This window comes from Tiliqua scincoides, chromosome 5 (genome assembly GCF_035046505.1).
Source record: "Tiliqua scincoides isolate rTilSci1 chromosome 5, rTilSci1.hap2, whole genome shotgun sequence".
NCBI lineage: Eukaryota > Metazoa > Chordata > Lepidosauria > Squamata > Scincidae > Tiliqua > Tiliqua scincoides.
Window position 1 is genome coordinate 105,753,735 of NC_089825.1, and position 24,885 is coordinate 105,778,619.

Sequence of the window (24,885 nt, forward strand, 5' to 3'; positions counted from 1 at the left end):
CTCTTTCCCTGGAGAACTGCAGGTAGCTGCACATTCAGTAAGAGTAAGTGCATGAGAGAGAGAGAGAGAGAGAGAGAGAGAGAGAGAGAGAGAGAGATATTGTATAAAATGTTCCAGATGTAGAATGATCATTTTAGCAGAGCTGAGTTGTCTGCCTGGAGAATGAATTTAAATAAACAATATGGAACAGCCATGAAGCAACCATGAAGAATAAGCCTGCTCCTAAGCATGCCTACTCAGAAGCAAGTCCCATTATAGTCAATGGGTCTTACTCCCAGGTAAGTGTGGACAGGATTGCAGCCTTAGGGCAGAATCCTAACCCCTTGTGCCAGTACTTTCCAGCACTGGCATATCGGTGCCAATGGAATGTGTGCTGCATCCTGCAGTTGGGTGTCACTCACGGAGGCCTCCTCAAAGTAAGGGAATGTTTGTTCCCTTCCCTCAGAGCTGCATTGCCCTTAAGTCAGTGCTGGAAAGCACTGACATAGGGGGTTAGGATTGTGCCCTTAATCAAATTACTTCTAATGCTCATTGAGTCAAGTAAATGCTATTTTACACTGGAACATAGATGGACCTGGGTGAATGTCACACACTGAAGTGATAGACTGGCATTAACGTATTTGACTGGTGGTATATTCTGCAATTTGATCTAATTTCAGACTGTTATACTGCTTAGATTCCAATCTTATGCCTGTCTACTCAGAGGTAAATACAATTATGTTCAACGGGGCATAGTCCCAGGAAAGTATGGATAGGATTGTAGCCTTAGTTAACCCTTGTTAAATTTACTGTCTGTATACCTCAACTTTTGTATCACTGCATGTTTTTTTTCTCCCATGTTTTGCATCCCTTAGCCAGAAATATATGTGCAGATCATGTTTTTAATGACTGTCACAATGCTATAAGTCAGAAATAAAGGTCTATAAATTTAAGGTGATCATGGATAGGATGTACAACTATGACTCAGACGTGCTCCTTACACAATGAATTTGTCTCTCACTGACCAAAGAATGAGCTAAGGAACAGCTTTGCTAACATTGAAATGCCATAATTTAAGTCACAGAAATCAATGCAGTGCTTTTCTTGAAGGAAGCTGTAGTCATTGTTTTCAATTTGCAGAAACCAAAACCCTTGAGGGGGCCAGCTCTAAATCATACTAATTCCCACTCATTCTCCTGCCACACTCTCCTGCCTCCCCTGCCCTCTTTCCTTAGGCAGTGGGCTTCTGGGACTTGGCTGGTGCTGGTGGCAAGGCTCCAGCCTTCCTGCCAGGGTCCCAGGCACCACGTTGAGAAGCGCACTGTCAGAGCACTTTTTATAACTGGTGCTGACTGCTTTACAGCTGTCAGTAAGAACAAAAGACACCAGACGATGTTGCAAGGATAGGCTCCAAGTCATAGAAGTAAAGGTATTGCTTAACATTAAGGAAAAATCACAACACCACAGTCACATCACTCCTCTCTTATTTCAAAGTGCTGTTTAGGCTCAGGACCTCCTGTATCCATTAGACCAGGCATTGTCTCTTTGATAATGTGTCGGGGGGGGGGGGGAAGAATTAATTTACATTTAAAATTTGAACAAATTTACATAAGCTTACATAAATGAATATATTAAAGGTGAACTTCTATGAATGAATGAAGGTCTTTCAATAGCTCAAGGCCTATAAAAGGCCTTGTACAAAGCAAGGCTGGCCTTTCCTTTGTTACCAAAAGGGCTGTTTTGTTTAGGGGAATTATTACACTGTCCTTATTGGAACCTCAGGATCGCAGGCTGGATAACAAGCTGGCGTAGTGCAGAGAAATTCCCTCTAACTTAATGAGGAGACTGAGAGAAAGATAACTTTTAATAAAAGATTATAGTTTTATTACAAAAGCACAAAGGTAAACATAATGCACATGAAGAAATGATAAGTGTATGTTTCTTGGTCCTAGTACTTGAATCTAGTGTACTTAGCTTTCATGGTGGTTGCATGTAAAGAGTATTTGGTGCATCCAAGGAAATTAGAAAAAGGAAAGGTTGTAGAGAAGGATTTTAGGGGTCCCTGATCTGCCAAACCCAGTCGCTAATTGTGATGGGGAGAGAAGGGGAGAAAAAGGGGGGACGAAGGGAAAGAGTTCCATGCGCAAGATAGTTACCTGTCCTGTAGAGCAGTTGGATGGGGGGGGGAGTCATGGGAAGAGGACCTCTGACACAACACAGATGTGTTGGTCCTTGGAGAGAGAGCCAGAGAGAGCATGTGGCAGGTAGCCCTCTCTTAAAAAGGGTTTTCAGACAGTGCTGAGCTGGATGGTAGCTTGCTTACTATCACACAGCACGGTATGTAAAACATTGAAAGGATCAGGATGTCAGTTTGCTTTCTGTAATAGGCTAAATATCTATGCAATAAACTTACTCTCTGGGTTACTGTGCAAGGCATCTTAGGCCCCGAACAATCTGGCTTCTGTCGGGGCAAATCAACTTTGGATAATTGCCTGATCCTGTCTCATTTGGCCTATAAGCAGGTCAGGATATGTAAGGCTCGTCTTTATGTAGCCTTCCTTGACTTGAAAGGTGCCTTTGATTCTGTGGATAGGGAGCTTCTTTGGGCCAAGTTGGAAGACATGGGGATTGATAAAAGATTACTGCTGCTGATTAGGTCCCTCCATCTAAATACCTCGTGCAGGGTTAGATGCTCCTGGAAGGGGAATCTAACTCACTCCATTATCACTAACAAAGGGGTCAAACAGGGCTGTGTCTTGGCCCCCATGCTTTTCAATCTATTTCTAAATGATCTTGCCCCTTCCCTGAAGGAAGTAGATAGCCATTGTCTGAAGCTTGGCGCAAGCCAAGTGCCGCTACTTCTGTACGCGGATGATGCAGTACTGATATCTCGTACTAGGATTGGCCTGAAATGTCTGCTCAGTCGCGCCACAGAGTATTTTTTGACCAACAAATTGCAGATCAATTATGCTAAATCTAAGATAATGATATTTGCTAACAGATGGAAGGCTTTTAAGTGGTCTTGTAATGGCAACAAAATGGAACAGGTTAAGCATTTCAAGTACCTGGGTATCAACTTCCGTTACAGGCTCACTTGGGCTTTTCATCGCAAGGCAGTGCAGAACGCATCAAACTAGCTTCCTCAGCCATTTCCCGTTTCTTTTTCACCTGTGGCAATGGTTATGTTCCGGCCGCTCTGGAGGCATTTAAGGGAAAGGTTCTTTCCCAGGTTCTTTATGGCTCTCCTGTCTGGTATAAGGTTATTAACCAATCACTAGAACACATCCAAGCCTCCTTTTTATGGAAGATTTTGGGCTTACCCAGGTGCGTTCCCTACTCGGTTCTGTGTCTCGAGGTGGGGTTAATTCGATTAAGGACTACTGCATGGTTAAGACTTCTGAAATTTTGGTTTAGGATTTTATTTAACCCTACCTCTTCTGATCTAATGTACCAATTATTATCGGATCCAGTCATGCCTATAGAGATCATGGATCTTCTAACTAAAATTAAGTCAATAGGGCTGGACACTGCAGAGTTAGGTATGATTGGCTATGATGCAGCTTACAGAATCGTAAAAGGAAGAATTCTTGATATCGAACAACAAGAGCTGTTTAGTGCCGCCAGAACCACATGTTCTCCACTCCATCTCCATATCCCAGCCACTTTTGGGAAACCGGCCTCCTCTTTTTACCACCTGGTGTGCCCACAGACCCGGAGAGCTTTCACACTGGCAAGGTGTAACGCTCTTCCATCTGCCTTATTAACTAGCAGGTTCAGTGGAATCCCCTACTCAGAGAGGAAATGCAAGTGTGGTAGGGATTGCGTTGAGACCTTAATGCATACCTTTTTTTACTGCCCGCTACATGATGCATCACGCAAGAAATATCTGGGCCCATTGTTAGCTAGGATGCAGGGCTGGGAGGATTCAATCATGCTCCAGTCTCTCCTTTCCACACCTGATTCTGAGACTCTGGATAATGTCGCTTCCTTTTTATCTGGGGTAATAGCCAGGCAGAGCCCTGGGACTCTGGGTAGTGACTGCTGTTTATGCTTATGTTGTGTTCTCTTTGTATATTCTGTTTTGTTTTGTTCTTTCTCTGTATTTTATGCCAATAAATGTCTTACTGAACTGAACTGAAAGGATCAGGATGTTATCACCAAAATTCAATGTGGTCAAATGGTTGGCTTCCTAGCTGCAGGAACTTAAACAATACAATGAATAAGGCAGTTCAGGTTTGCATAAACAGTGATTGGATTAGGAGAAACTTTTGCATACAGTTCTTAAATAGTGATTGGGTTAAAACAATACAATGAATATAGTAATGTAGGAGACACTTAAACAATGATTTACTATGCCAGACTTCCTCCCATAATGTGTGACCATAGGGAGGTGGAATGTGTAACCGTGAGCTTGTGACTTGACCAGAGTTTTGGAAAAGTGTGCTGGGAGAAGTTTAGCCTGCATGATGTTTTAGTAACATAACCAGATATAGAGAGCAAATTACAACTAAAAGGAAAAAGGGGATTTTCATGTAACACCTTTGCTGCCGCTACTGCATCACAGACGTGAAACGACAAGCAGTGGAGGGAGCCCTCTTCTCACAGCTCACACAAGAGGTCAGACAGTCGTCCTCACACTGAGGGCAGTTGCGTCAGACCTGTGTGTGCTCCAACAAATATCTGGAGGGCCAGAGGCTCATTGGAGACTGGGGGCTCCTTGAGGGCTGCCTTGAGAGGCCTTGAGGGCTGCAAGTGGCCACAGGGCTGGGGTTTGGGCATCCCTGCATTAGACGATAAAGCAGCAGTTACAACCACTTGAAAGCAGGGAGTATTTCATAGACATCTGGAACTAAAACTGCCTAAACTAAGCAATGGTGTGAACAGGTGTTGTTCCACAAAGCACTAGTGCATTTGAAAGTTGTAATTTTGAAAAAGGAGTTTTAGTACAGAGATTGTAATGTGGTCATATGAATAGCCTATTTTTTTTCTCCTCCGCAGTTTTCTTCCATAGATGCCATGCTACATATTCCTAAGGAAAAAATGGATAATCAAACATCCATATCTGAATTTCTGCTCCTGGAATTCTCACCTACCCGGGAACTGCAGATTCTCCACTTCCTTTTGTTCCTGGTATTGTACTGGGCAGCTGTGACAGGGAACCTTCTCATCATCTCCGCAGTGGCCTTTGACCGTCGCCTGCACACCCCCATGTACTTCTTCCTGATGAACCTGGCTCTGCAGGACCTTGGACAAGTTTCAGTCATTATCCCCAAATCCATGATCAATTCTCTCCTGAACACCAGGCACATCTCTTATTCCTGTTGTGTGGCTCAAGTTCTGTTTTTTATCATCTTTGCAGGATCAGATTTCTCCCTCCTCACCGTGATGGCCTACGATCGGTATGTTGCCATTTGCAATCCATTGCAATATGAAATGATCATGAACAGGACAGCCTGCATGCAAATGATTTCTGGTGTGTGGATCACTGGTCTTCTCTATGGAATACTGCACACTTGTGGGACTTTTGCTGCCACTTTCTGCTCCAATGTCATCAATCAGTTCTTCTGTGAAATTCCACAGTTAGTTAAGCTCTACTGCTCTAAAGTATATCAGACCGAAATGCTTGCTGTTGTCATAAGCGTCCTCATTGTATTAGGCTGCTTTATTTTTGTTATCACAACTTATGTTCAGATCTCTAGAGAAGTGTTGAGAATCCCATCTGTACAAGGAAAGAAAAAGGCCTTCTCAACCTGCCTCCCTCACCTCATTGTCCTTTCCACATTTATATTTACATCTTGCATTGCTTACCTCAGGACACCCTCCAATACCCCTTCATACATGAACTTGGTGTTTACTATTATGTATTCTACTGTTCCTCCCATGCTGAATCCAGTTATCTACAGCATGAGAAACAAAGACATAAAGATTGCTCTATCCAAATTATTAGGTCTGAGGTAGTCCTCCATATACAGGTTTTTCTTTTAATATTTTTTTTTTCATCTGTGTGTATGAATTGTGTAAATCAGTGGTCCTGATGTTGCAAGGTGTTGCAAGGTTCAAAAGCAAGACTCAGTATTCAAGGGTGATTGTCTGCAAACCTTTATTACATTGCCATCAATGGGCATCTCAAGGGAGTCCTGTCCAAAGGATTGAGAGAATGTGTCAATCTTAACTAGACCCTTTCTAACATTTTGGATCCTTTGTTTGAAGATTTTGAACTTCCCATTGGCTGAAGTTTGACATCATAGATGGGGCTAACTCTTAATAGGCTGTAGATAGCCTTAGAGATATTTGATTGGTGAGCTTAAAGTTACAGGTTCCAAATAAGGCAAAATTATACCATTAAACGTATGGAATACAGAGTTTTCAAGAACCAGTAGAGTGCACTGTAACCTTATTTTATTCATTACTGACATTTTGGCAAGTCCTTAGACCTATTTCTTGGCATACATCTCCTTTCCTGATTAGGATGGCCTTGTTTGAGCCACCTGCCTTATCTTCTCCTTCACTCCTTCTCCTGTTCTCAGCAAAATACTGTGGGGCTCTCTGCCAACCTTTGTTAAGCAAGGTCCTTTGACCTATCCTTTAACAGTTTTACTCTATATGCTTTGAGTACATTTAAGTGGTCTATAGTAGTATACTTTTCATATATTTTAACATAAAACAAGTCAAACCCTCACTGTATATAGGATTTCTCTTAAGAAATCCTTTTCTTACTTAGCTTTAAACATATTTCATGTTCTTCATTTCAGTTGTATCTCAAACAGAGGCTTTCTCATGAATGTTTTTGCTTATTTAATTAAATGTATTTTTTTCTAACCTGTCTCTGCAGATGTCTGTGTCCCGCTAGCTAAAACCCTATTTCAGTTTGCCAAAAACCATTGCCAACTGATAATCTTTCCCTGTAATACTAAGGCTTCATACGACAATGTTGCAAATATGTGTGTCTTCCCATCTTGGCTGGCCGTATATTGCTGCCAAGAAGGAGTTTTATCTTTGAGATGCAACTCCCTTTTTCAAATTCCAAAGTCTGTGAAACTAGCAAAACAGCCTTCTAAGCAGTTTCTCTGTGAGGCTAACCATGATTTTAACTGGGCATAGTTTTCATTATTCTATGTGTTTCTATGCTTAATCAAACCTTTAATAAAATCAAGCAGTTAAAATTTACTTCTAATAGCTACCATATCTCACTATATATTGGTTAGACTTTAAGGACAAAGACTAATTTTAAAGCTTTGGAAGAATAACTGACAGACAGACATGGTGATAACTTTGGCACTTCTGTGTGACTCCTGTGGAAATAGCTTCTGAAATAATTCTTCCAGTGTTTTAATGTAAGGCTTTTAGTTAAGACAATTGCTCTAAAAAGCATGAAAGAATAACAATTTTAAAACTGTAAACTGTCTTTGCTAAGGTGGGTATTCTTCTGCCAAATAATGCCCATCTGCTTGTTGTTATCTGTTTTGTCATTCAAACAGAGAACTTCAAAGGCAGAAGCTTGCCAATTCAGCCGGTTAATGGCATATTACCCTGGTCATTTTGTATTACCCTCTATCACTCATATATATATATATATATATATATATATATATATATATATATATATATATATATATATATATATATATATATATATATATATATATATATATATATAATAATAGTATCCACATCAAAATGACAACAAGCTGACAATGATCGTAGACACGCAAAAACCACAACATTTATCAGCTAGTGAATTCTCATCCACACAGACATCTGCCTGACATCTAGGTGTAGATGAGGTACTGACGAAGGATGGACACTGTGCCAATTATGCCGGTCTTCTGAAATTCGACTGGTGCTATTGCCGGGGCATCCAGTTGTACAAAGTACTCGTTAAATTGTGTTGACATTGTTCATTTTAGGTCAATATATTTAAAACACCTCTGACTTGTGCAGGAGAGTATTTAAGAAGTCCCTAATTCAAAGATTGCAACCTTTGTTCATATATTTTCACTACCACATTAAATAAAGCTATCCATAAACAAATTCCATACTTTGTTTTTTCTGCAGACAGCTTTACTAATGGAATAAAGGGCAAGCAGATTCCCATATTGCTATTAAGAACATTTTGGGCTGGATTTTAACAAAACAGGAATGTATAAAACCTGTCCTCTCCATATTTTAAGTCATTTTCTATAAGAGGATATAGTGGAAATTCTGTCACATATAAAACACATACACAATTGCCTCCAATTGTGAATCATACTACAATTTGAAACTCTCGCTCATTTATTTAATTAAAATAATAACAACAATAATAAAACATGTTGCTGGATTGGGACACATTTCTGTTGCATGAAATATGCAACTGTACTTTGTAAATTGAAAACCATATTGCATCCTTAACATAAAGCATTGTGTTGATCTCTATGACTTAAAGTTATGTCATTTCTATCTTAGAAAAGTTTTTCCATTGCTCATACTTTTGAAACTAGTACTCTAACATACATGTAACATGTACAGGTGGGAAAAACCTATTGCCTGTACAGGAAACAAGTGCTGTGACTCACAGCACACCTCAGTGGAATAGCATCATGGAAGGGGAGGGGCACTCTTCCAGAGGGTCCTAATCCAGGGCTGGGGCCTGAATATGTAGGCAGCTGAAGGTTCCTGAGTGGCTGCCTGGGAGATGGGCCATGATTGGCCTTCACTAGTGAAACCAACCTCTAGAACAGCGATTTTCAATTTTTTTCATCTCATGGCACACTGACAAGGTGCTAAAATTGTCAAGGCACACAATCAGGTTTTTTGACAATTGACATGGCATACCATGCTGCTGGTAGGGTGCCAACATCCACCAATGGCACTAATGATAATGACCCTCCCGCAATTTCCCACATCACACATGCAGACCATTTGCGGCCATACCACACTGGTTGAAAATTACTTCTCTAGAGGACCACTGGGTGGTTAGTACCTTCCTTGTCAGCAACAGCTCACTGGTGTTGACTGAAGCACCCTTGCAGAGGACCAACCTGGCTACACTACATGCCCCGTCATCTCCCACACATGAGCCATCCACATTTGGCCAGATGGATATCCAGATGTGCATGTCAGGGGATGGTGACCTGTGTGCCCAGAATCCCCATATTCCAGTTATGTGCCCTTCCTCTCCCAATGCCATGGGACTTGTCATCAAGGAATCTATGTTTTGCCCATCACTGGTTTCTCTGACTTCCCAAGAGTCCACCCTGGCCACTCTGGCCAAGTTGGGCCTGCATTAACCACCTTGGTTGCCCATTGTCCCACAAGGTTGACTTCAGGGGTGACAAAGGCTGCACTAAGCTATGATCCAGCATTGGAAGCTTTCTTCTGCCGTGTGCCTGAGAATGTGGATGCCTTGTGGAACTGACTGAATACTATGTATGAAAGGAGTCAACTAGGAAGCAGCAACCAGAAGATATTCTGGAGGGTCTGTCGGTAGCCTGGGATCGTGCAAAGTGTCAGGGGTAGTCTCTGGCAGACGTGGCTGCTTACTGTGGGAGAACTCAATTTTTAGCATAATTTCTGGTGCTCAGGATGAGCTCAGGATGAGGGGCTGGGAGCCAGCCATTTTGGGTGCATCAGTGTGGGTACTGTGCTGGTGGAACCAGTGCCTCCAAGCACGAGACTAGGGAGCCACTCAGTAGGGCCCTCTAATTCTTGCTTTGCCTCCTTCCCATTTCCACTTCCTTTCTGCCTAGTCTCTCCTTGCTTCCTCCCCATAAAACACATGCGCAGCATCAGTGTTTGGTATGGGAAAGCAATACTTGTTGCAGGTGATTTTCCAGCCTCAAAATACATTCCTCCCTTTCCTGGTCTCTGCCCCATTCTTCTCCCTCCCCTCCCCATTCCAACCAACCCTACCCACTGCCCCCCACCCCAATTTAGTGGTGCCAGATCTTCTCCATAGGCTACTGGTGAGCAGCCACGACTTCTATCTATTTATGATGGTGGCCAGGCTTCACAGAATGGTCGGTCACGTTTTGGGACTGTCGTAATGCACACTGCATTAAAGTACAGAGTGGCTCAACAGAATTTGGCCATTAGACTATGATGAATGTCCATACAACTTTGGACCAGCATCTAAATTGGATTGGACCTTAGATTAGGAAGGCTGGAGCTGAAAAGGTTCAGTACTGTGAAGTATTTGCAACATCCTGCCCTGTTCTGCCCCAATTGAAGCCACATTCCCACCCTGCCAACTTCAGGGTTCTATCTCTTCTTGCCACACTCTCCTCATGGTTGCTTGGCTTGAAAGATTCCATAGTGCAGCATTACCTACAGAACAAGCTGTTTGCTGTGGCTGCGGTGACTTTGCTAGCTACTCCAGTCTGGGGCCCCTTCAGGCTTGGGGTCCAGTTTGGCCAAATTGCCCTTCCTGCCCCCTCCTGGATCTGAGGGCTTCATGACACAGGTAAGTTTGGGAACCATCGAAATCAATGGTTTGCCTTTAGAGTTGCCCCTTAGAGTTTGTCTTTAGAGTTTGCCTTTAGAGTTGCCCCTATCCCCACAGAACATATTCACATAAGGACACAGAAGTAACTCATCATGGCTGCTCTTGTCATTTGCATATTACAACCATCCAGCCTCTGCTGTGTATTTCATCAGATTTACAACCTAAAAAAACAAACAAATCTTTGGGTTTGGGCTCCTGAGACCACCTCTGATGAGACACAAGCTCTTTCCCTGGAGAACTGCAGGTAGCTGCACATTCAGTAACAGTGAGTGTGTGTGTGTGTGTGTGTGTGTGTGAGAGAGAGAGAGAGAGAGAGAGAGAGAGAGAGAGAGAGAGAGAGAGAGAGAGATTGTATAAAATGTTCCAGATGTAGAATGATCATCTTAGCAGAGTTGATTTTTCTGCCTGGAGGATGAATTTAAATAAACAACATGGAACAACCATGAAGCAACCATGAAGAATCATCTCTTAGAACCCAATCCTAAGCATGCCTACTCAGAAGTAAGCCCCATTATAGTCAATGTGTCTTACTCCCAGGTAAGTGTGGACAGGATTGCAGCCTTAGGGCACAATCCTAACCCCTTATGTCAGTGCTTTCCAGCACTGGCATAGCGGTGCCAATGGAATGTGTGCTGCATCCTGCAGTTGGGTGTCACTCACAGAGTCCTCTTCAAAGTAAGGAATGTTTGTTCCCTTCCCTCAGAGCTGCATTGCCCTTAAGCCAGTGCTGGAAAGCACTGACATAAGGGGTTAGGATTGTGCGCTTAATCAAATTACTTCTAAAGCTCATTGAGTCAAGTAAATGTTATTTTATACTGGAACATAGATGGGCCTGGATGAATGTCACACAATGAAGTGATAGACTGGCATTAACGTATTTGACTCTGGTGGTATATTCTTCTGCAATTTGATCTAATTTCAGACTGTTATACTGCTTAGAGCCCAATCCTATGCCTGTCTACTCAGAGGTGAATACAATTATGTTCAACGGGGCATAGTCCCAGGAAAGTATGGATAGGACTGTAGCCTTAGTTAAACCTTGTTAAATTTACTGTCTGTATACCTCAACTTTTGTATCACTGCATGTTTTTTTTTCCCCCCATGTTTTGCATCCCTTAGCCAGAAGTATATGTGCAGATCATGTTTTTAATGACTGTCACAATGCTATAAGTCAGGAACAAAGGTCTACAAATTTAAGGTGATCATGGATAGGATGTACAACTATGACTCAGACGTGCTCCTTACACAATTAATTTGTCTCTCACTGACCAAAGAATGAGCTAAGGAACAGCTTTGATAACATTGAAATGCCATAATTTTAAGTCACAGAAATCAATGCAGTGCTTTTCTTGAAGGAAGCTGTAGTCTTTGTTTTCAATTTGAAGAAACCAAAACCCTTGAGGGGGCCAGCTCTAAATCATACTAATTCCCACTCATTCTCCTGCCACACTCTCCTGCCTCCCCTGCCCTCCCCTGCCTCTTTCCCCTGCCCTCTTTTCCCAGTGGGCTTCTGGGACTTGGCTGGTGCTGATGAGAAGCCTCTAGCCTTCTACCAGGGTCCCAGGAACCACGTTGAGAAGTGCACTTTCAGAGCACTTTTTATAACTGGTGCTGATTGCTTTACAGCTGTCAGTATGAGCAAAAGACACCAGACGATGTTACAAGGATAGGCTCCAAGTCACAGAAGTCAAGGTATTGCTTAACATTAAAGAAAAACCACGACACCACATTCACATCACTCCTCTCTTATTTCAAAGTGCTGTTTAGGCTCAGGACCTCCTGTATCCATGAGACCAGGGTGTCCAAAGTTTTTGGCAGGAGGGCTGCATTGTCTCTCTGACACTGTGTCGGGGGGGAAAAAAAGAATTAATTTACATTTAAAACTGGAACAAATTTACATAAGTTTACATAAATGAATATATTAAAGGTGAACTTCTGTGAATGAATGAAGGTCTTTCAATAGCACAAGGCCTATAAAAGGCCTTGCACAAAGCAAGGTTGGCCTTTCCTTTGCTGCCACTACTGCATCACAGATGTGAAACAGCAAGCAGTGAGAGAGTGATCGTCTGCAAGCCTTTATTACGTTGCCAGCAACGGGTGTCTCAAGAGACTCCTGTCCAAAGGATTGAGAGCATGTGTCAATCTTAGCCAGACCTTTATAACATTTTGGGTCCTTTGTATGAAGATTTTGAACTTCCCATTGGCTGTAGTTTGACATCATAGATGGGGCTAACTCTTAATAAGCTGCAGATAGCCTTAGAGAAATTTTTTTGAGCTTCAAGTTACAGGTTCCAAATAAGGCAAATTATACCATTAAACGTATGGAATACAGAGTTTTCAAGAACCAGTAGAGTGCACTGTAACCTTATTTTATTCAGAACTGGCCTTTTGGCAAGTCTTTAGCCCTATTTCTTGTCATACATCTCCTTTCATGATTAGGATGGCCTTATTTGAGCCACGTGTCTTATCTTCACCTTCACTCCTTCTCCTGTTCTCAGCAAAATTATTATTATTATTATTATTATTATTATTATTATTATTATTATTATTATTATTAATTTATACCCCGCCTTTTTGCCCAACGGGCACACAAGGCGGCTTACACACACTTTAAAAATACAACATTAAAAACAATCATTAAAAACAATTTACAATAATTAAAAAATCTAAAAACAAACAAACCCCATGGATTTTCAAATAAAAAACAAGAAGCAAGAATGCCAGCCAGCCTGTCAACAATTCAAAGCTTTTTGAAATAAAAAGGTCTTCAGTCCATGCCGAAACGTTAGCAATGAGGGAGCAGTTCTCAGTTCTATGGGGAGGTATTCCACAGTTCGGGGGCCACCACCGAGAAGGCCCTCCTCCTGGCCGCTGCCCCTCACATCTCTTAGTGGCGGCACAGTCAAAAGGGCCCCCCCAGATGATCTAAGAGCACGGGTAGGATTGTAGGGAAGGAGGCGGTCCCCCAAATACACCGGACCCAAGCCGTAAATGGCTTTAAAAAGTCAAAACTAGCACCTTGAATTGGGCCCAGAACAGAACCGGCAGCCAATGTAGCCGCTGGAGCAACAGCTCAACAGAGTCAAACCAACATGCCCCAGCAACCACACGAGCAGCCGCGTTCTGTACTAGTTGTACTTTCCTGACCGTCTTCAAAGGCAGCCCCATGTAGAGCGCATTGCAATAATCTAATCTAGATGTCACTAGGGCATGGGTTACTGTGGCCAGGTCCGCGCAGCTCAGGTACGTTCACAGCTGGCGAATCAGCTGAAGCTGAGCAAAGGCTCCCCTGGCCACCACCGCCACCTGGGACTCCAGGAGCAGCTGTGGATCCAGGAGAACCCCCAAGCTGCAGACCTGCTCCTTCAGAGGGAGTTCAACCCCATTCAGAGCAGGACGATAGTCCAGCATCCGAGCTTTGGATTTCTGAACCAAAAGCACCTCTGTCTTATCCGGATTTAATTTCAGCTTGTTCGCCCACATCCAGCCCCTAACCACCTCCAGACAGCGATCCAGGACCCCAACTGCCTCCTCAGAATCAGGGGGAAAGGAGAGATAAAGCTGGGTGTCATCAGTATACTGATGGCAACCCACTCCAAACCCCCAGACGACCTCTCCCAGTGGCTTCACGTAGATGTTAAAAAGCATGGGGGATACGATGGAACCCTGCGGCACCCCAAACCTAAGAGGTCGGGGTGCCGAACAGGCATCCCCCAGCACCACCTTCTGGGATCTGTCAGCCAGGAAGGAGCAGAACCACTTCAAAACAGTGCCTCCAAGCCCCAACCTGGCCAGCCGGCCCAGAAGGACACCATGGTTGATGGTGTCGAAAGCCGCCGAGAGGTCCAGCAGGACTAACAGGGTTGCACTCCCCCTGTCCATCCTCCGGTGAAGGTCATCCACCAAGGCAACCAAAGCAGTCTCTGTCCCGAACCCCGGCCTGAAGCCAGATTGGAATGGGTCCAGATAATCCGTTTCCTCCAGTACCCTCTGAAGCTGGGACGCCACAACCCGCTCAATCACCTTGCCCAGGTATGGGATATTCGAGACCAGCCGAAAGTTATTTAAATTAGTGGGATCCAGGGAGGGCTTTTTCAGGAGGGGGCGAACCATCACCTGCTTCTAGGCAGGCAGGAGCACCCCCTCCCTCAGAGATGAGTTCACCACCCTCCCCGTCCTCTCGGCCAGCCCTTCCCAGGCAGCCCTAATTAACCATGCTGGGCACGGGTCGAGCGGGCAAGCAGCAGGTCTCACACTCCAGAGAATCCTGTCCGCATCCTCAGGCTCTACAAGCTGAAAAGAATCCCAAATAGCAGGTGCCCCAAGGACATCACTAGACATGCCCACAGCGGCGTCCAAGTCATGCCGAATCTGATTGACCATTTCTGCAAAATGTTTTGCGAACTCGTCACAACGAGCCTCCGTGTGCTCCTCCCCACCAGTAGGGGGGCCATATGTAAAAGGCTACGGACCACGCGAAACAGCTCAGCTGGACGGTTCTCTGCAGATGCAATGGTGGCAGACAGGTGCAAATACTGTGGGGCTCTCTGTCAACCTTTGTTAAGCAAGGTCCTTTGATCTATCCTTTAACAGTTTTACTCTATGTGCTTTGAGTACATTTAAGGGGTCTATAGTGGTATACTTTTCATAATTTTTAACATAAAACAAGCCAAAATCTTCATTTCAATTGCAACTCAAACAGAGGCTTTCTCATGAATGCTTTTGCTTATCTAATTAAATGTATTTTTTTTCTAAACTGTCTCTGCAGGTGTCTGTGTCCTGCTAGCTAAAACCCTATATCAGTTTGCCAAAAACCATTGCCAACTGATAATCTTTCCCTTTCCATATGAATACTAAGGCTTCATACGACAATGTTGCAAATATGTGTGTCTTCCCAGCCTGGCTGGCCGTATATTGCTGCCAAGAAGGAGTTTTATCTTTGAGATGCAACTCCCTTTTTCAAATTCCAAAGTCTGTGAAACTAGCAAAACAGCCTTCTAAGCAGTTTCTCTATGAGGCTAACTATGATTTTAACTGGGCATCGTTTTCATTATTCTATATGTTTCTATGCTTAATCAAACCTTTAATAAAATCAAGCAGTTAAAATTTACTTCTAATAGCTACCATATCTCTCTCTATATATTGGTTAGACTTTAAGGACAAAGACTAATTTTAAAGCTTTGGAAGAATAACTGACAGACAGACATGGTGATATCTTTGGCACTTCTGTGTGACTCCTGTGGAAATAGCTTCTGAAATAATTCTTCCAGTGTTTTAATGTAAGGCTTTTAGTTAAGACAATTGCTCTAAAAAGCATGAAAGAATAACAATTTTAAAACTGTAAACTGTCTTTGCTAAGTTGGGTATTCTTCTGCCAAATAATGCCCATCTGCCTGTTGTTATCTGTTTTGCCATTCAAACAGAGAGCCTCAAAGGCAGAAGCTTCCCTAGCATTCTTTTCCAAAGTTTTTATCTCTTGCTATATCTTGCTATCTCTTGCTATCTCTTGAGCAACCTTGACATTTAGCCAATTCAGCAGAGCTTGCCAATTCAGCCAGTCAGCCAGTTTTCAATTTTTAATCTTCCCCCTAAATGAAATGGGGCGGCTTTTAACCTGTTAAGCTTTTTAAGCATTGCCCTAATGATTTGCCTTAATGGCATATTACCCTGGTCATTCTGTATTACCCTCTATCACTCACACACACACACACACACACACACACACACACACACATATATATATATATATATATATATATATATATATATATATATATATATATATATATATATATATATATATATATAAAATAAAATATTGAAATGAATGAGAATCCACCTGAATTTGACTCGCAAACCACCTAGTGGGTCCCAACCCACAGTTTGAGAAACACTGGTGTAAATGCTTAGCTAACTATTTTTTATGGGAATCAGTAGGGAACTGGAGACAGGTCAAGAAGGAGGATGGGTGAAGCAACTCCCTACCCACTGCTCAAATCTGGGGGAGATTCTGAGGCCCCATTGTTGGGCCATCAACCGTCAATGAGTTGAGGGATAGCTAATAATAATAATAATAATAACAACAACAACAACAACAGCAACAACAACAGCAACAGCAACAGCAACAGCAACAATAATAATAATAGTATCCACATCAAAATGACAACAAGCTGACAATGATCGTATACATACAAAAACCACAACATTTATCAGCTGGTGAATTCTCATCCACACAGACATCTGCCTGACATCTAGGTGTAGATGAGGTACTGACGAAGGATGGACACTGTGCCAATTATGCCGGTCTTCTGAAATTCGACTGGTGTTATTGTCGGGGCGTCCAGTTGTGCAAAGAACTCGTTAAATTGTGTTGACATTGTTCATTTTAGGTCAATATATTTAAAACACCTCTGACTTGTGCAGGATAGTATTTAAGAAGTCCCTAATTCAAAGATTGCAACCTTTGTTTATATATTTTTACTACCACATTAAATAAAGCTATCCATAAACAAAGTCCATACATTGTTTTTTCTGCAGACAGCTTTACTAATGGAATAAAGGGCAAGCAGACTCCCATATTGCTATTAAGAACATTTTGGGCTAGATTTTAACAAAACAGGAATGTACAAAACCTGTCCTCTCCATATTTTAAGTCATTTTCTATAAGAGGATATAGTGGAAATTCTGTCACATATAAAACACACACACAATTGCCTCCAATTGTGCATCATACTACAATGTGAAACTCTCACTCATTTATTTAATTAAAATAACAACAACAATAATAAAACATGCTGCTGGATTGGGACACATTTCTGTTGCATGAAATATGCAACTTTACTTTGTAAATTGAAAATCATGATTATCTATTGCATCCTTAACATAAAGCACTGCATTGATCTCTATGACTTAAAGTTATGGCATTTCAATCTAAGCAACGTTTTTCCATTGCTCATACTTTTGAAACCACTAATTAACATACATGTAACATGTACAGGTGGGGAAAACCTATTGCCTGTTCAGGAAACAAGTGCCGTGACTCACAGCACACCTCAGTGGAACAGCATCATGGAAGGGGAGGGGCACTTTCCAGAGTGTCCTGATCCAGGGCTGGGGCCTGAATATGTAGGCAGCTGACGACACCTGAGTGGCTGCCTGGGAGATGGGCCATGATTGGTCTTCATTTAGTCCGTCCTGCACCACATGGGAACACTAGTGAAACCAACCTCTAGAACAGCGATTTTCAATTTTTTTCATCTCAGGGCACACTGACAAGGTGCTAAAAATGTCAAGGCACACCATCAAGTTTTTTGACAATTGACAAGGCATACCATGCTGCTGGTAGGGTGCCTGCATCCACCAATGGCCCTAATAATAATGACCCTTCCGCAATTTCCCACGTCACACATGCAGACCATTTGCGGCCATACCACACTGGTTGAAAATTACTTCTCTAGAGGGACCACTGGGTGGTTAGTACCTTCCTTGTCAGCCCGCAGCTCACTGGTGTTGACTGAAGTACCCTTGCAGAGGACCATCCAGGCTACACTACATGCCCCGTCATCTCCCACACATGAGCCATCCACATTTGGCCGGATGGATATCCAGATGAGCATGTCAGGGGATGGTGACCTGTGGGCCCAGAATCCCCCTATTCTGATTATGTGCCCTTCCTCTCCCAATGTCATGGGACTTGTCATCAAGGAATCCATGTTTCCCCCATCACTGGTTTCTCTGGCTTCCCAAGAGCCCTCCATGGCCACTCTGACCATGTTGGGCCTGCATCAACCACCTTGGTTGCCCATCATCCCACAAGGTTGACTTCAGGGGTGACAAAGGCTGCACTAAGCTATGATCCAGCATTGGGAGCTTCCTACTGCCGTGTGCCTGAGAATGTGGATGCCTTGTGGAGCTGACTGAATACTATGCATGAAAGGAGTCAACTAGGAAGCAGCAACCGGAAGATATTCTGGAGGGTCTGTCAGTAGCCTGGTATCGTGCAAAGTGTCAGGGGTAGTCTCTGGCAGACGTGGCAGCTTACTGTGGGAGAACTCAATTTTTAGCATAATTACTGGTGCTCAGTATGAGCTCAGGATGAGGGGCTGGGAGCCTGCCGTTTTTGGGGCATCGGTGTGGGTACTGTGCTGGTGGAACCAGTGCCTCCAAGCGTGAGACTAGGGAGCCATGCAGTAGGGCCCTATATTTCTTGCTTTGCCTCCTTCCCATTTCCACTGCCTTCCTGCCCAGTCCCTCCTTGCTTCCTCCCCATGAAACACATGCGCAGCATCAGTGTTTGGTATGGGATAGCAATGCTTGTTGCAGGTGACTTTCCAGCCTCAAAATACATTCCTCCCTGCCCTGGTCTCTGCCCCATTCTTCCCCCTCCCCTCCCCATTCCAACCAACCCTACCCACTGCCCCCCACCCCAATTTAGTGGTGCCAGAGCTTCTCCATAGCCTACTGGTGAGCAGCCATGGCTTCTATCTACTTATGATGGTGGCCAGTCTTCACAGAACGGTGGGTCACATTTTGTGACTGTCATAATGCACACTGCATATAAAACACAAAGTGGCTCAACAGAATTTGGCCTTTAGGCTATGATGAATGTCCATGCAACTTTGGACCAGCATCTAAATAGGATTGGACCTTAGATTAGCAAGGCTGGAGCTGAAAAGGTTCAGTACTGTTAAGTATTTGTAACATCCTGCCCCTGTTCTGCCCCAATTGAAGCCATATTCCCATGCTGCCAACATCAGGGTTCTATCTCTCCTCGCAACGCTCTCCTCACAGTTCCTTGGCTTGAAAGATTCCATAGTGGAGCATTACCTACTGAACAAAGTGTTGGCTGTGACTGCAGGCACTCTGCTATCTACTCTAGTCTGGGGCCCCTTCAGGCTTGGGGTCCAGTTTGGCCAAATTGCCCTTCCTGCCACCTCCTGGATCTGAGGGCTTCATGACCCAGGTAAGTTTGGGAACCAGGTCATGAACCAGGAACCAGGTCAACTCTAAAGGCAAAATCAATGGTTTGCCTTTAGAGTTGCCCCTTAGAGTTTGCTTTTAGAATTTGCCTCTAGAGTTCCCCTATCCCCACAGAACATATTCACATAAGGACACAGAAGTAACTCATCATGGCTGCTCCTGTCCTTTGCATATTACGAACATCCAGGCTCTGCTGTGTATTTCATCAGATTTACAACCGAAAGGAGCAAACCAGTCTATGGGTTTGGGCTCCTGAGACCACCTCTAATGAAACACAAGCTCTTTCCCTGGAGAACTGCAGGTAGCTGCACATTCAGTAAGAGTAAGTGCGTGAGAGAGAGAGAGAGAGAGAGAGAGGGAGAGAGAGAGAGAGAGAGAGAGAGAGAGAGAGAGAGAGAGAGAAATTGTATAAAATGTTCCAGATGTAGAATGATCATCTTAGCAGAGTTGAGTTGTCTGCCTGGAGGATGAATTTAAATAAACAATCAGGAAAAACCATGAAGCAACCATGAAGAATCAGCCCAATCCTAAGCATGTCTACTCAGAAGTAAGTCCCATTATAGTCAATGGGTCTTACTCCCAGGTAAGTGTGGACAGGATTGCAGCCTTAGGACACAATCCTAACCCCTTATGTCACTACTTTCCAGCACTGGCATAGCGGTGCCAATGAAACGTGTGCTGCATCCTGCAGTTGGGTGTCACTCAGGGAGGACTCCTCAAAGTAAGGGAATGTTTGTTCCATTCCCTCAGAGCTGCATTGCCCTGAAGCCAGTGCTGGAAAGCAATGACATAAGGGGTTAGGATTGTGCCCTTAATCAAAATACTTCTAATGCTCATTGAGTCAAGTAAATGCTATTTTACCCTGGAACATAGATGGGCCTGGATGAATGTCATACATTGAAGTGATAGACTGGCATTAACATATTTGACTCTGGTAGTATATTCTTCTACAATTTGATCTAATTTCAGACTGTTATACTGCTTAGAGCCCAATCCTATGCCTGTCTACTCAAAGGTAAATCCAATTATGTTCAACGGGGTATAGTCCCAGGAAAGTATGGAAAGGATTGTAGCCTTAGTTAACCCTTGTTAAATTTAGTCTCTGTATACCTCAACTTTTGTATCACTGCATGTTTTTTTTCTCCCCATGTTTTGCATACCTTAGCCAGAAATATATGTGCAGATCATGTTTTTAATGACTGTCACAATGCTATAAGTCAGGAATAAAGGTCTATAAATTTAAGGTGATCATGCATAGAATGTACAACTATGACTCACATGTGCTCCTTACACAATGAATTTGTCTCTGACTGACCAAAGAATGAGCTAAGGAACAGGTCTGTTAACATTGAAATGCCATAATTTTAAGTCACAGAAATCAATGCAGTGCTTTTCTTGAAGGAAGCTGTAGTCATTGTTTTCAATTTGCAGAAACCAAAACCCTTGAGGGGGTCAGCTCTAAATCATACTAATTCCCATTCATTTTCCTGCCACACTCTCCTGCCTCCCCTGCCCTCTTTCCTTAGGCAGTGGGCTTCTGGGACTTGGCTGGTGCTGGTGGCAAGGCTCCAGCCTTCCTGCCAGGGTCCCAGGCACCACGTTGAGAAGCGCACTGTCAGAGCACTTTTTATAACTGGTGGTGACTACTTTACAGCTGTCAGTAGGAGCAAAAGACACCAGACGATATTGCAAGGATAGGCTCCAAATCATAGAAGCCAAGGTATTGCTTAACATTAAGGAAAAAACCACAACACCACATTCACATCACTCCTCTCTTATTTCAAAGTGCTGTTTAGGCTCAGCACCTCCTGTATCCATGAGACCAGGGGTGTCCAAAGTTTTCGGCAGGAGGGCCGCATTATCTCTCTGTCACTGTGTCGGGGGGGGGGGGAGAATTAATTTACATTTAAAATTGGAACAAATTTACATGTTTACATGAATTAATATATTAAAGATGAACTTCTATGAATGAATGAAGGTCTTTCAATAGCTCAAGGCCTATAAAAGGCCTTGCACAAAGCAAGGCTGGCCTTTCCTTTGTTACCAAAAAGGGCTGTTTTGTTTAAGGGAATTATTACACTGCCCTTATTGGAACCTCAGGATTGCAGGCTGGATAACAAGATGGTGTAGTGCAAAGAAGTTCCCTCTGACTTAAGGAGGAGACTGAGAGAAAGATAACTTTTAATAAAAGATTATAGTTTTATTACAAAAGCACAAAGGTAAACATAATGCACATGAAGAAATGATAAGTGTATGTTTCTTGGTCCTAGTACTTGAATCTAGTGTACTTAGCTTTCATGGTGGTTGCATGTAAAGAGTATTTGGTGCATCCAAGGAAATCAGAAAAAGGAAAGGTTGTAGGGAAGGATTTTAGGGGTCCCTGATCTGCCAAACCCTGTCACTAATTGAGATGGGGAGAGAAGGGGAGAAAAAGGGGGAGAAGAAGGGAAAGAGTTCCATGCGCAAGATAGTTACCTGTCCTGTAGAGCAGTTGGATGGGGGTGGGAGAGTCATGTGAAGAGGACCCTCTGACACAACACAGATGTGTTGGTCCTTGGAGAGAGAGCCAAAGAGAGCATGTGGCAGGTAGCTCTCTCTTAAAAAGGGTTTTCAGACAGTGCTGAGCTGGATGGTAGCTTGCTTACTACCACACAGCACGGTATGTAAAACATTGAAAGGATCAGGATGTTATCAGCAAAATTCAATGGGGTCAAATGGTTGGCTTCCTAGCTGGGGGAACTTAAACAATTCAATGAATAAGGCAGTTCAAGTTTGCATAAACAGTGATTGGATTAGGAGAAACTTTTGCATACAGTTCTTAAACAGTGGTTGGGTTAAAACAATACAATGAATACAGTAATGTAGGAGACAATTAAACAATGATTTACTATGCCAGAATTCCTCCCATAATGTGTGACCATAGAGAGGTGGATTGTGTAACCATGAGCTTGTGACTTGACCAGAGTTTTGGAAGAGTGTGCTGGGAGAAGTTTAGCCTGCATGATGTTTTAGTAACATACCAGATATAGAGAGAAAATTACAATTAAAAGGAAAAAGGGGATTTTCACGTAACACCTTTGCTGCCGCTACTGCATCACAGACATGAAACAACAAGCAGTGGAGGGAGCCCTCATCCTACAGCTCACACAAGAGGTCAAACAGTCGCCCTCACACTGAGAACAGTTGTGTCCAGCCAGAGTGTGCTCCAACAAATCTCCAAAGGGCCAGAGGCTCATTGGAGACTGGGGGCTCCTTGAGGGCTGCATTGAGAGGCCTTGAGGGCTGCAAGTGGCCCCAGGGCTGGGGTTTGGGCATCCCTGCATTAGACGATAAAGTAGCAGTTACAACCACTTGAAGGCAGGGAGTATTTCATAGACATCTGGAAGTAAAACTGCCTAAACTAAGCAATGGTAAGAACAGCTGCTGTTCCACAAAGCACTAGTACATTTGAAAGTTGTAATTTTGAATAAGGAGTTTTAGTACAGAGGTTGTAATGTGGTCATATGAATAGCCTATTTCTTTTCCCCCTCCACAGTTTTCTTCCATAGATGCCATGCTGCATATTCCTAAGGAAAAAATGGATAATCAAACATCCATATCTGAATTTCTGCTCCTGGAATTCTCATCTACCCGGGAACTGCAGATTCTCCACTTCCTTTTGTTCCTGGTACTGTACCTGGCAGCTATGACAGGGAACCTTCTCATCATCTCTGCAGTTGCCTTTGACCACCACCTGCACACCCCCATGTACTTCTTCCTGATGAACTTGGCTCTGCAAGATCTTGGTACTGTTTCAGCCATTATCCCCAAATCCACAGTCAATTCTCTCCTGAATACCAGGCACATCTCTTACTCTGGATGTGTGGCTCAAGTTCTATTCTTTGCCTTCTTTGCAGGATCTGACTTCTTCCTCCTCACAGTAATGGCCTATGATCGGTATGTTGCCATTTGCAATCCATTGCAATATGAAATGATCATGAACAGGACAACCTGCATGCAAATGATTTCTGGTGTGTGGAGCACTGGTCTTCTCTATGCAATACTGCACACTTGTGGGACTTTTGCTGCCACTTTCTGCTCCAATGTCATCAATCAGTTCTTCTGTGAAATCCCACAGTTAGTTAAGCTCTACTGCTCTAAAGTATATCATACTGAAATGTTTGCTGTTGTCATAAGCATCCTCATTGTATTAGGCTGCTTTATTTTTGTTATCACAACTTATGCTCAGATCTCTAGAGAAGTGTTGAGAATCCCATCTGTACAAGGAAAGAAAAAGGCCTTCTCAACCTGCCTCCCTCACCTCATTGTCCTCTCCACATTTATATTTACATCTTGCATTGCTTACCTCAGGACACCCTCCAATACCCCTTCATACATGGACTTGGTGTTTACTATTATGTATTCTACTGTTCCTCCCATGCTGAATCCAGTTATCTACAGCATGAGAAACAAAGACATAAAGATTGCTGTATCCAAATTATTAGGTCTGAGGTAGTCCTCCATGTATGGGTTTTTCTTTTAATATTTTTTTTTCATCTGTGTGTATGAATTGTGTAAATCATTGGTCCTGATGTTGCAAGGTGTTGCAAGGTTCAAAAGTAAGACTCAGTAGTCAAGGGTGATCATCTGCAAGCCTTTATTATGTTGCCAGCAATGGGCGTCTCAAGGGACTCCTGTCCCTCCAAAGATTGAGAGAATGTGTCAATCTTAACCAGACCCTTTTGAACATTTTGTTTGAAAATTTTGAACTTCCCATTGGCTGAAGTTTGACATCATAAATGGGGCTAACTCTTAATAGGCTCTAGATCAGGGGTGCTCACACTTTTTTGGCTTGAGAGCTACTTTGAAACCCAGCAAGGCCCAGAGAACATTTTTTACAATGTTCGCGCCATCATAAGATATAACATTTATGTGTACAATGTATGTTGGTGTACCTTGCATAACTGCATGAGCCAATATTGCACAACACAACATAATTAACTATAAACATTTTTTGTAATTACTTGAGTTTACTTTGATGACTTGCACTGAAGTGAATCAGCCAAGGAGGCATAGTCCGGACAGTAGCTGCTGACAGCCAGCCTCAAGCACACTTCCAAATGTTCATCAGTGATGGTGGAACGGTACTTGGACTTAATGATCTTCCTGTAGGAAAAGGCTGACTCACATAAATAAGTGGAGCTCTTCCTGCCTCAGGTGCTCTTATATCCCTGAGGGCCCTATTGCCTTCAAGTGGCTGCAGCTGTGCAGCACACTCTGCTGGATGCCCAGGCCTTACCCTTAAAGGGGCCACTGCTGACACCACATCTACCTCCTCACCAGATCTTCCTCGATTCCAATACAAGTGGGGGGGGCAGATCTCCATGCATACCAGTGCAAAAACAGGGGAAAGGTGTGGGGGAGGGAAGATCTCTATATAGACATCACAGCAAGACCAGTGCAAA

The 24,885-nt window shown here is 43.2% G+C and overlaps 2 protein-coding genes across 2 annotated transcripts; both read left to right on the forward strand.

Moving 5' to 3' along the window:
- Window positions 1–5,004: 5,004 nt before the first annotated feature.
- On the forward strand, window positions 5,005–5,937 carry LOC136654416 (olfactory receptor 14J1-like). The gene has a single exon (XM_066631432.1). It carries the CDS (start codon window positions 5,020–5,022, stop codon window positions 5,935–5,937), a length of 918 nt encoding a protein of 305 aa, XP_066487529.1. The 5' UTR covers window positions 5,005–5,019.
- A 17,066-nt stretch (window positions 5,938–23,003) lies between these two features.
- Window positions 23,004–23,936, forward strand: LOC136654418 (olfactory receptor 14A16-like). The gene has a single exon (XM_066631434.1). The coding sequence runs from the start codon at window positions 23,019–23,021 to the stop codon at window positions 23,934–23,936; it is 918 nt and encodes a 305-aa protein (XP_066487531.1). The 5' UTR covers window positions 23,004–23,018.
- The last annotated feature ends 949 nt before the right edge of the window (window positions 23,937–24,885 follow it).